Source organism: Gavialis gangeticus, unplaced genomic scaffold (assembly GCF_001723915.1).
Source record: "Gavialis gangeticus isolate Ggan-Ray unplaced genomic scaffold, GavGan_comp1, whole genome shotgun sequence".
Lineage (NCBI taxonomy): Eukaryota > Metazoa > Chordata > Crocodylia > Gavialidae > Gavialis > Gavialis gangeticus.
In genome coordinates, this window is record NW_017729033.1 from 100,833,026 (window position 1) to 100,846,284 (window position 13,259).

The following is a 13,259-nucleotide window of genomic DNA, read 5'->3' on the forward strand; positions in this document are numbered from 1 at the left end:
CATTGACAGCTATGGATTATAACATTTAATGCAAATACTGTACTTCTATCAAATTGGTTAAAGGTGTTTTTAAATGTGCTGTCTTGTATGGACCATGCGCCCAGACATTTAAACTTGCTATATGTGCGTGTGTAAAGAATGCCTTTTTTCTTTGGGACTGTAGTAAAATCTGGAAGGAGGTTCTGATTGGAATGCATTTAGTGATCTGTACCCCAGCCCTACTAAAAAAGAAGTCCAGATTTCCACCACCACATATTAGTCATCTTTGCTGTTAACAGTTTAAAATAATTTTCTATAGACTTTCACCAAAGTCTCTGAGTTGTTCTGTAACCTTGATGGTCACACACATAGCTATTTGTAATAGATGAAACTACTGCTGGTTGAAAAGAAGTTTTATGACAGGCTAGAGACCTGATAATGGAGTGGGGAATCCTTTACTCCCCAGCATTAATTTTAATTTAGAACACTTTTGTTAATAGCAGTAAACTTTTTTTAAAGATGGCTGTCATTGTATTTTTTAAAATTGTATAAATTTTTAAAAATCTTATGTGCAGGTTGCCTTGAGTCTGTAGATTAATCCAAACAATAGTAATGTGACTCACCCATCTTTTTACTTACCAATGTATTTATCATCTTTCCCATTCCTTGCCCTCACCCGTGTAACTCAGAGTGTAGGAAGTTTTTCTATCAAGAGCCCTGTAAATAAAACTAATTTACATAATACAAAGTAAGACAATAGAGCTAGGTTGAATTAATCTGTCTCATTCAGTCTCTTTTTAAAAATAAAGTATCTATCATAGAGAAATTGCAATAAGGTAGTTATGACAAGCAGAGAAACTTTGCTGACTCTGCCTCAATTAGTCTCTTACCTTGAAATGTTAGTGATATGTCTGCAGAAAAGAGGAAGATACTTAGTAGTCATCTTCCAAAGACAGCAATGCAGGCAAGTTTTCAAATCTTGAATCTATTAAAATACTGTAAATAAGAGTTGTGAGAAGATGTAGGTTAAATTAAGTGGTAAAATATACATAATGTGTTTAAATGTCAGGAACAGGATTTTTTCAGTGTTTGCAATGAAGGAATCTTTCTTAAAACACACAAATTTTCCCAGTTTTAATGCTAACATTGCTATTAGTTTTCCCCCCTACAGTACTCTTTGCTTGTAATTTTTTTTATGATTTATCTCTAGGTGGGAGCTTGTGGGATCTGTCTCTCACTGCAGAGCTGGGGCAGGCGTCGCTGTGTGTTCTTGTCTTTGTAGCCAGATCCGAGACGTGGGTCAAGGATCCAACAATGTGGTTGACTGCATGTGAACAAGTCTCTTGGATTTCTCCAGAATTCAGGTGGAAAACTGAAAACTGCAGTATGGAGGGACATGACCTCAGCAGTGCTGCTTTGAGTTTTTTAAACCTACTGCTACATTGTAAGGTAGACAAAAACCATGAAAGCATCTTGTATGTGATAATGGAAGTTATGAGACCAAGGCTTGGACAGCATTCTGAATCTTTTGAGTTAAAATAGTCTGGGCAGATATGGAATAAGTTCTAGCTTGTTCTTGAAAACACATCCCTGGTTGTTTTCTAAAGCTTCCGAAAGCTTCTAAAGCTTGAGACCTTTGTTCTAGACTGATAATTAAACAGTAAAAGGGGATAAATTATAGTGAAGCGAATGTGCTTTGCATTGTTGACCTTGACAGCACATCCCACCTAAATGTGTTTCTTAGGCTGGGATAAAAATGACACCCTTGTGTTAATCAGAATTCAGTCTTAAAGAATTGCTAGTTCTGCAGCATTTTACCAATATGAGAAAAGCTTTGGGTTGGTCTAAAGTATATGCATCTCATTTATACATAAAAAAGTATACAGGTTAAATGCCAGAACTTTAGGACTGTGGGTATTCAACCCACATTTAGTCCATTTGTGGTAGCGCTGAGGTCCAGAGTACTGGCTGGTCTGTGTGGAGTTTAGAATATTCTTCCTCATGTCTGAAGTGTCCCCTGTAGAAAAGTTAAGTGTTATAACAGAAAGCATCCCTGAGGCTTCCTGTGTAGTTTTCTTCTATTTTTAGAATAGGGTCTGTCTAGATATGTACAGCTTACATGGTCCCTTGGAGCTTTACATTTGATGGATTTTATGGAAACAGGAATACCATTGTTGGAAGACGTTACCATGTCTAAATGTTATCCAGCTGAAATCTATCTTCCAATGTAACAAAGTGGCTAACATTTTAAGTTTTTCAATTCCAGCAACAACTTAGTGGTGATGTGAGGCTGCTGGTTCTTTATTAAAGAGCTCAGCTGTTAAATATTCAGACAACCAAGCAGCAAATCTTCAAATGAAAAATCCTTGATCAAATTTTCCAGTGGTTTCTAAACCAAAGAAAATAAGCAGAAAAATGATCTGGAGTCTAACAGTGTTGTTATTGCCAAAGATGTGTATGGATACTTGGTGATTTGATCTATTTTTGAATTGGAACATAACTGTACTGCCATGCCAGAATATCTATTGCCACATTGAAAGACGTGTCCTAATCCTGATTTAAGCTACTAATGAGCTGTAGTTACTTATGTACATAGTGTATATTATTTAATTGCTACTTCTAACCTGAATCTCTTCTATGTATTACTTCAACCTTTACTTAGCTGTATGATGTGGTTTTTGTTTTTGGTGGGGGGGGAGGGGTGCAGCTAGGAAGTTCACTGAAATCTTCCACAGTTTGTATATGTTCACAATTTTCTTAATGGCATATAGCATTACCACTGTTCAGCCCTCTCTGTTGTTGCACTAATGTAATTAAAGGTGTGGGTGTGAACAGATTACAATGATTGGCGAGGATATTCTGGCTTCTGCTCCTAATGTATTGAACACACAAGTAAAACTACTTTTACAATAAAATACCCAAAGCGGTAGTCTTACATAGTCCTTCCAAATGGTACATGAAGACTTGCGTGATCAGGCATTGTCCCAGAGTTAGGGTGCAATTAATTAGGTATTGTTCCTTTTCATGCTCATTACTCTCCAAACTAAGTTCTCTTCTGAGTTTATATATATTCTTTTACAGTTCTCTTCTATGTCTCATATGTGGTCAGGCCATAAATTCTGACTAATCACCTTTTGCAGCAGTCATCTTCCTGTTAGGCTGCTGTCTGCATTCTGTTTTCTCCGACTGAGCGCACATCCTCTCTTAATATTCTTACTGAGATGGATTATAAAGAGGTCACCCTAAACTATGAAACACTTGCTTTTGCTTTTAGTTAACAGCATTAGTTATGCCAAGTCACAAAATGGTTTCAGGCCTACATTATCCTATTGATTAGTTTGGTGCAGTACAGTATTTGCCTTTGAATTGACCTTAGTTTTATTATAGTATCTTGACAGGACAGCTTTGCTGAAATTTCATTTGCCTTGACCTTGCCTTAAGTTGCCTTCCTTCTAGCTTCATTTGTATATTTAAATGTAGTTCATTGGAATATTTTAATTATTCAATGATTACCCTATTATAGCCACCACAGATGTTAAACATTTGGTGGGTACTATATATGGAATTAAAATGCTGATATCTATAAGAATATCATGCATATTCATAGAGAGAAAGATGACTTGAAATCAAAACCAGCAGTAGAGTTGAGAAACTGTAAGGCAAGGCAACATTGCATTGTACAGAGAGCAATTATTTTATACACTGCTTGTATAATTGATGAGCAGTTTTGGCATAGACCACTACAACTTCACAAGCCTGAATTTTCCTGCCGAGACCAGCAGTTGACAGAAATTTTACATGACCAGAGTTTGACATTAAATAAATAGAAGGGATGAGGGAGCCAGAGTATAGGAACAAATATTCTTCAGCTCCCTCTGTGCAAAAATGAAGTTTATTTCCTGCCGATCGGGACTCTTTATCATCTTGTACCATCTATATTTTTCCCAGAGCCTGATGAAGGGACTTTTATCCCAAAAGCTTGCAGAAAAGGACAGTTTTCTTGCCATTTCCCAGTTGGTCTAATAAAAGGTATCATGTTGGAACCAAGAGTTCTAGTTTTTTGTGGGTGAATCAGAAATTCAGTACCATTGTAGGGAGACTGTATCTTTATCACAAATCTCAAAGCACATTGTTTCTGTACTGCACTGCCATGTTTTAAAACTTGTATTTCAAATTGCTAGTGATTCATGATATTCAGGTGACAAAGTGAAGAATGGATTCTTGTAAATAGATGTGGAAGTTGCAATAAGAACATTTGTATTGCAAGATGCTCTTTCAGTGCAACAGGTTTGCTACAATAGGGATAGATATCTGAATTGCAAACATACTATAATAGCAAATTAGTATGTTACTTACATTTTAGAAAGTAGCCTTTTTCATTTTGTAGCCTGCATTACAGGCACTGTCTCTGGCCAAGAAGAGCTGCACAGAGTACAGCCTTCAGCATCCTTAAGTGCTTGCATTAATTTGAACTTGGAAGAAGGATGGCTAACATGGCCTCACATTATCTGTAGGCCTTCTCCATCCTCCTTTTACAGTGGGGGTGGGTGGGAGGAGTGCTGGTGTCCTCTAAGTTCTAGTGCTGCTGTGATCAGTCACCAACTTACTTACCTTTGCCAGAGGGTAAGGGGTAACTCCCCTCTTGCAGAGGCTGGATTAGGCTTTGGAATTTCGTTTAGACCTGAACATCCTCTCTCCTTTTTGCTTTGTTTTAGCTGTCTGGGTCCAAGCAGCCCAGTATGACTGCTTTTCAATTTGCATCCTCCTCCAGGAATTGGTATCCCATTGCTAACAGACCCTAGGCCAAGCTCAATGTTTACTAAACATGCCTGTATAATAAAAGAAACAGCTTTTATTGGAAATGCAAGGAAGTCCACAAAATATGGGAACAGATTTCTCAGTCAAATGATGCTGAGCTTAGGAAAGCAACAGTAAGACTGTCTTAGGTGATGGCAAAGCAAATTATTAGTTTGCTGCATATATATTTTACAGGGTTTTATAGCATAGAAGCCATCTACCCTTTTACTTAATTAAGGAAGGAATTTGCTTCATTCTTGAGAAACTGCATGGCAAGAAGCTCAAACCTAAAGGGGAAGAAGGTAATGAGAATTTGATGGCAATATTGTATTTAAAAGCACCAAGGAGATTTCTGAATATGGACACTCTATTGTGTGGCAGGTTCTGAGTCCTTTTCATTCTAGGCCAGTCTCATTCCACAATTACTATTAATAAACAGCTACTGGTCAACAGTACCTTAAGGGAAGCAGTCATGAAGAAAACATTGTGGACTTAACTTGTATTCCAAAATGACAGCTCTGTTTATATGCAAGTCTTACACTTGAATGTTAAGACATTGTCATGTAGAGGTAGGCTTTTTTGTTGTACTGATTTAGGCAAAGGCTGCAGTACAGACACAGTAACAACAATAAAAGCAGCTGCTGTTCAGGGAATTCATAGAAGGTACACCAACGTGCACACAGGCTTGTTTAAGCTGCTTGTATATGAGGAGGATTTGCTGGTACAGACAGATCTACAGCTTCAATACAGGTACTGAAAATAAGAGTGGAGCAAGTCTCAGAATGAGAAAAGCAAGCATTTACTGGGACCATGAAAGTACCACCTCAGTGTAATGACTTACTCACATAAAGGCTATATGTTATGTTTACAGCAGGACTTCACCAAGCTCATGTAAAAAGTCTGTGGAAAAACATTTCTGTCTTTGTTGGAGGTGGTGGTGTTCTTTGCAGCCTAACAGAATGATACAAAATTGACAGGCATTTAAACTGAACAGGAAGACAATGCAATAATTCTGTGGATCTTGAAACAGGTTTTCTAAATGATTAGGTAGCCATCTAGTGGTCTAGACCATAATATTGTTCTGCATAGTTGACTTGGGTTTCTTACTGTATTAGTCCTTTGAAACTTTTAAGGGCGGATAACAATCAAACTGATTTTTAATTTTTTTTTAATGTTGTAATTGAAATGATAACTTATGTTAACATCTAAACATATTCTAATTATTAATTGAAAAAACAAGCAGTATATTTTGCAACTGAAATTCCAATGTAATAATGACTTGCCCTTGATTAGAGCTTGTTAAGCAAAGAGTAACTATTTTGAACCAGTTATCTCAGACTTTTAGTTTCTTCTGCAAGGGTAGAGAGTCAGCATTTTTCTCTTTTCAGTTTATTCAAATAATAGTTTATTCAAAAGTGAGAGGGACTGGGTGTCAGAAAAGCAACAAAGTTTATTTCTCCCCTCCTAGCACACAGTTAAAAATAAGAGTACGTCAGTTTTAAAATTATGCAAGATGAGATGACTAGAAACAGCCAGTTTGGTTCATATACTTCCTGTAATAAATCAGTTAAATGCCAAACGTGTTTTGATACCAGCTAGCTTGTGGTTGTTTTATTTAACAGAATTTTAAAAATGCTGCTTTTATGCATCCAAATGTACCTAGACATAAATCTCAAACATCTAGGAAGGTCATGTATCAATTTTTTATCGTAATAAAAATGTAAAAATTAAGAATCTAAATATGTACTGATCAAATGCATCCACCTATGTAAGAAAAAGTTCCAAATTATACTAATGGATGAGAATCAGTCTTTGTTTGGAAAAATAATGGAAGTAAAAATATAAAGCAAGATTAGAACAAACTTGAGTGAGTAAACAGGAGTATGCATTTTAAAGAATTTAAGACAAAAATGGCAATATAAATCAACCCACACTGGTATTTTAAAATGTAAGGTTTGAGTTGCACTAGGTCTTTTTAAAGTTTTCCAGAGAAAGCAAGCTCTACCACTAGTATATCCCAAATGTTAAGGTCAGCAAGTGAAGTAACCTCTAAACCATGAAACAAGAGTTAGAAAAGTCCCATTCCAGTTGTGCTCAGTTGGTTGACCCTATGGGTCCACAGGCTGGACTGGCCTCTGTGCCCCAATTGGTCCTCTGCATTTCAGCTAGTGTGTAAAGGTCCCCCTGTGTCTAGAAATTTGACAGCAGGAGAGCAGCAAACAGCTGCTGCTTCTCCCACAGCCAAATTTTCATGGCTTTGTGGGCTGGATCTAGCCTGTGGGTCAAGCACCTAGTGCAGCACCAAAACCAGGGTCCTTGCAAAAAACAAGCATTAAAAAGGTGGTTGGGGGTGGAAGGGGGAACTGCCTAACAACAAACAAAAATTAAACTTAAAAGGGGCTAATTTTTATCAAGTAGCACTTAAAGCAGGGACTTTAAGAATTTGGGCAGCCACATGGGTGGAAGGCAGTCAGAAGCTGGAGCCAGAGCCCTACATGCTAAGGCAGGAGCTGCCTGGCTGAAGCTTCCTCTATGCCCGGAGCAGTACACCAGGGGCAGAAGCAGAAAGAGCAGCCACTGGTGGAGGTGAGAGAAGCTGAGCAGTACCCAGGTGTCTGCAGCTGCACCAGGAGCAGCCTTGCCAGTAAGCTGTGTGCACTGGCTGGGGCCAGGCTGGCAGGCCTGGGCAGAAGCGCACTGCAGGCTGCCCTACAGCTCAGCCAACATGTGGAGTGCTGTGGGGGCAGCCATGGACTGTACCACCTGGATGAGCCCTGCTGCACATGAGCTGTCTCCTCCCCTCACCCCCAGCCAGATCCTGGGACCTAGTGGCTGGGCAGACTCCCCCCAAACCCTGTCACAGGGCAGGGGTGTGTAGGGAGCAGATCAAAGCTTTGTCACTTCCCGGTGACCCTGCCTTGTGATCCTGGTCTCAACAGCCCACCCCGCTCCTGAACAACACTCCCTGCCTGCCTGCCTGCAGCCACATCCCACATAGGGATTTTTAGCTAGTTGTTGCAGTGGAGGTTTGCACTGACCCTGCCCACAACAATTCATCAGAACTCTTTATGTGGCCTCCAGGCCCAAATAATTGTCCACCCCTGACTTAAAGTAACCTATAGAATGTATGTATCACTCTCGTATAATATGCCATATGGAGTCCAAACTTGCCCAGTCCCACTTAACCAGTTTTAACCTCTTGGATAAAACATAAGCCAGTTTGTTATAAGCAACGCTAATATTTCCATGTGCTACGAGGAGCCAAAGCTGAACTGCTATTAATGATTTATAACCTAAGCAAATACCTTTAAAAATAGTACTGATACATTCCAATCCCAGCTGATTATTAATGTCTTTACATAACACCTAAAGATTTTAACCACTCCAGACAAGTGGGATTGCCTTGTAAAACAACAGCCTCTGTAGATAAGTAGGAAAGGGGGGGTGAAAATTTTATCTAGTATTGCACATTAAAAATATTATCTGCATAAGTTATGGAGGGATCACATGCAATCGTATATAGTTATAATAATACTATATATATATAACTATAGATATACAGATGTATATCTCCATAGATATATATGTCATAGTGTGGGTTTGTTGATCAATTTATTTGTCTAGTATGCATGTCATTTCCAAGACAAAGTTGGGATCCTGTAGAAGTATATAGAATTTAGAACTGCAGGACATGAGTTGCAATTGAGTCACTGGAATTAGATCATCAAGGTCTGATCCACAGGAATACAGGATGTAAATTCTATTTACAAAGCTAAGTCTCTTCACATCTCAGATTTTTCTTTTCCTTTGCACCGCTTCTAAGAAACTGAGTAAATCAAAGAAAAGATGAGGTTTTTTTTTCCATTCCCTCCCTCCACCAATCCTAAGGCTGTGTGCGCTCTGGGGTGTGGGCAGGGGGATAGGTGTACTGGAAAAATAGCTCATCTTCCCATCAAACTCCCATCTACACTGATTGGCAAGTTTGGGAAAAAGCCAAACCTACCACATTCTTGCATTCAAAAGCAGGGGGGAAAGCAGTGACTCTTAGCTAACTGGTCCTCAATGAATCCTAGCCATCTTCTGGCACTTCCTGCTCACAGAGGACAAGAATACATTATAAAAGTAGACCCCTGCAGCCATCTTAAACCACAGAAAGCTTAAGTGAAGCCCACGATCAAATGTTTTTGACTTAACTGTAGTACTGTGCTCAAACACTCAGCTATTTTCACTGGAAGAGTTAGGACTTGGAACAAACTTTTGAAAATATTTTAGCATTAAGTAACTTCATTTACTATCTTCCCGAACAGACACTGTAAAGTAGTTCCTAGCAAATGTGACTTATCTTAAAACAAATTGCTACCAAGGTTTAAGTGTCAACCTTGACAATGTCTTAACATGATATAATTGGGTTACCTTACCTTTCTGGTTTTGTTGGTTTGCTTCTGGTTGAAGTGGCTTGTTTTTCCTTCTAAGTGGTGGGAAACTTGGATTTCACCTTCTGGCCAAACTTCACTGTCTTTTTTTCCCCTTCCACAGTCAACAAAACAGAGTCCAGAGGAAATAGCTCTTCACCCAATTCACGCTACAGCTTTCTACCTAGTTTGTAGAGCTATAACTCTGGAGTCTTCTCAACCCTATCTCAGAATTAAGTAGCATTAAAGTGGTCCTCCTAATGTTCAAGAAATGATCCTTGGCCTTAACATTGCCTTTGACATGACAAAGCTGAAGGAAACAATGGACAGGAAGAGACCGAGGAAAAACTCCCTTCCTTGCTGGAAGCCTTTAGCTCAAAGTCCATAAAAAGACTTGCTCTGGCATTGGATTTTCAGCCCACACCAGTGCCTCTTAGTTCCTTTCCTTGACTTGCATGTCCCTCTCAGAGGCATTTTTCACAGCCTTGTTTTGGGGCTCTCTTTCTACAGCTCCTTGACAAGAGGGCTTCTTAGATTTTCCATGCTTGGGCTCTCAGCACCTCCCTCACTGGGAGAGTTACAGGCAGCACCTTAAACAGTCCTGGTAATCACAGAATGACCCAGTCTCCCACTCCTTCTAGAGCTACATCTTTCGGAATCCCTTAAGACCAGATTTTTCACGTCCTACTACCTGCACTCTAGGATTGCCCATATTGAGAGCACCCATGCTTAAAGATTTCCAGCTTTTTTCCCCTAGGTACATCCTCTTATAAACAGGCAAATATTAACTATTAGGCTATAATTAGATGCATCATTGAGGCAGATTGGATTGTCCCAGAGTTTGACCCAGGTCAAAACAGGCATGGTTGGAGCGTTAGCACATTTTATCCCACTTACTTCTGAGGGACTTGAAGCATAACAATGAACTTGCATGTGTTTAATTAAGGTTTCCTCTTCTTTTTTTTTTTTGTATGGCATAGGTTGTAACAATGTTGGGCTAAGAACATAGGCAACCAAGGTTCTTTGGGTAAATCAGGTATCTTTCATTAGACCAACTCTAATATGTCCTTTTTTTGAGCAACTTCCCTGGGAAGTAGTCCTGCAAAACGAGCTGATTTGGAGAATGGGGCTGAGTGTATATCTAGCAAATTCACAGATGACACCAAGCTGAATGAAGCTGCATACACTCTGGAGGGTGGGGCTGGGATCCAGAATAAACAGAAGAAATGGTCCAAAAATCAACTCAGATGAAATTCAGGAGGACAAATGTAAAGTCCTGGAATGGAATAATTGCAGGCACAAATGGAGACTGAGGAATGATTGGCTAGGCTGCAGAAGGACCTGGGTTTACAGTGGACCATAAACTGAATGACCCAAGAGCATGCTTGTGTTCCACAGAAGACCAAGCTCATACTGAGCTGTAGTAACAGGAGTGTCACTTGCAAACCAAAGGAAGTGATTCTTTTGCTTTATTCAGTACTGATGAAGCATCACCTAGAATACTATGCCCAGTTGTGGGCCCCCACACTTCAAGAGATATGTGGACAGATTAGAAAGAGTCCAGCAGAGAGCAACAAAATGATTGAAGGGCTGTAAAACAGGACTTATTAGGACAGGCTGAAAGAACTAGGATGATTTAATCTGAAAAAGAAAAGACTGAGGAGGGATTTGATACAGTTTTCAAATATCTGCAACTATAAAAAGAAGAGATTCTCTGTGGCTACATGGGACACTACACTAGAAGCAATGGCCTCAAGGTTGCAGCAGAGGAAACTTAGGTTGGAGATTAGGAAGAGCTTGCTGACTGTGAGCGTGGTTAAGCATTGAGAGAGGCCATCTAGAGAGGTAGGTTAAGTAAGCTGAGTTTCCATCCCTGGAAGTTTTCAAGAGCAAGTTAGAAGACAGGCACTTGGCTGGAGTAGTTTGGTTAGGGATGATTTTGCTTTGAGCAAGGGGCTGGACTAGATGAACTCATTACCCCCTTTCCAGTCCTACTTTCCTATGATCGTGTGAGCAGTTGATTCAGATATCTCCTGTTTTACATCAGCCTTTTTAGGGAACCCTATAATGTTGTTAGTATTTATTGAAATGCTTAAATGTTTGTCTCCCTTTAATTACACCACTGACTTTAAAGAGGGGACCAAGACAGCTGTGGAACCCTGTTTCTATTTTACCCATTTGATTGGATTCCAAGGAATTAGCTTTGGTTCAGGATTTAACTAGCTCTTAATACTACTTTTCCTCCAAAAAAGCTCATGTCTCATGCTTAGAATTGTTCTCTGCTTACAGAGAAGATGTAAAAAAAAAAAAAACCCCCCCCAAAAACAAAAACCCAACAGCTCCTAATAGGGTTCAGTGATCTGAGCTATATAGTGATGTGGCTTTCCATGATGACTTACCTCACAACTGCAGTTCCCTTTAAGAACTGCCCACATGGATCCTCACATTATGGCCAACTCCTACCCCAAAAATTGGCAGCTCACCTTCCAGTCAGCACGACTGTGGTGACCACCCCAAGGTTAGTGTTTCCCCTGCTTCGCCCCTTTGAGGTATGCCTCATCTACTGTTGGGAGTCTATGGGTGAGGACTCAAGAGAGGGCATATACTGGTTAAAATGATATTATATACAAGGGAAACTGGCACCCAAAGGCATAACATAGCCAGTGCCCATGGCAGCTGCCACACCTAGTGGCAGCAGTGACCTCCGGTTGACACTGCAATCACAATTATGTGGCTGCCTTCCCAAGTTGGTGCCTGGGGTGGCTGCCCTGATCACTCCACTCTTGTTAGGTCACTGATGAAATCCTACAGATGGTCAAGAGTTTTCTAGCTGTTATTTAAAAGTCAATGCCTTCTCATTGGGCAGAAGCCACCTTCCCATGAAAATGGGAAGAGCAGCTAGAAGCCTTCTCCAGTAGTGGTAGTAATAGGCCTTAGGGACAGGAGCTCAGCCAAACTGTATGGTGGGTTTTCTGGTATTTCTAGGAAGTAGTTGGGTTTTTAAAATTTAAAGAAAATACTACACAAATGTACGTACCCTCAGACCCACAGTACAGACTAAACCCAACGTCCTCCTGGTATGTAGAAAGATATTTCAGGATTAATGAGTGCACTACAATATTTGGCCAGTAGAGGGCAATGAGAAGCCATGACTAAACCATTCCACTGTTGGCCAATCCTGTGTTGAGTTTAAGCACCCCACTCAATGGGAACTCATGGGTCTGGTCTCTTACAAAACAGCATGATGTCAGTACCTTACTTTTGTTCTGCCCCGTGTCGCTGTCATGCAAACAAGTTACTTGGTTATGATTAGCATCTTTTTTAATCTTATTTTGCTGTTGTGGAATTTCAATTTAGTAATTCAGCCTCTTCTTGGTTAGTGGCTATGGGAAGTGGGCACAGCACGTTTTCTGGAGCTACTAGAACTTTTTGTTGGAAACTAATTTCTTCAAGTAATTTAGATATTTTTTCCTGTTTGTAACTCATTTGCACACAGAGCTTGTGGAGTAAAATAACAAGGAGAGGGCATCGGAACCTGGGTTTCAGTGGTTGACCTAGGGTTTGCTCACATATTGCTCATAATTAAAATCCAGTTTTGTATGCAATATTCATAATCTGATGGCCAAAGCTTTAAGACTACTCACCTAGGTGTTGATGTTCCCAGTCTGGTTGGTTGGCCTAAACCATGGAAGTTCATTTTGCTTTCATATTTAAAGAATCTCTTCTGAGTTTGAAATAGGCTATACAAACAGGCTTGTGCACACAGGAAACAACAAAGAGCAGGGGACAGGCCATACAGCACTGTTTCTAATTAGCTCAGAGAAACTCTTAAGCAGATTTTTTCATTACCAAACTCAGTTTTTAGAAAATTTTGGGGAACACTCAACATTTCCATAAAATGGGGATTTCATAACTTTGGGATCTCTTTCCTCAAGCTGCTTCAGCATGTCCAGCAGGGCTTAACAACACATTTAAGCATCTTGTTTGGCAGTACTGGAAGATAAGAGTGAGAAAGACTGACATAGGCAAGTACAAATTTCCCTTGATTGACCCTGGTAACCTGTCAGACTG

General features: G+C 39.8%; 1 protein-coding gene across 2 annotated transcripts in view; it reads left to right on the plus strand.

Annotated features, from left to right (window-relative positions):
* Positions 1-2,910, plus strand: part of KLHL8 (kelch like family member 8) — a 73,449-nt gene extending 70,539 nt beyond the window's left edge. For both annotated transcript variants that reach the window (XM_019526451.1, XM_019526452.1), the window contains one exon: positions 1,190-2,910. In XM_019526451.1, the coding sequence (XP_019381996.1) occupies positions 1,190-1,313 (124 nt within the window). In that variant the 3' untranslated portion in view covers positions 1,314-2,910. The remainder of the gene's footprint in view (positions 1-1,189) is intronic.
* Positions 2,911-13,259: the final 10,349 nt, after the last annotated feature.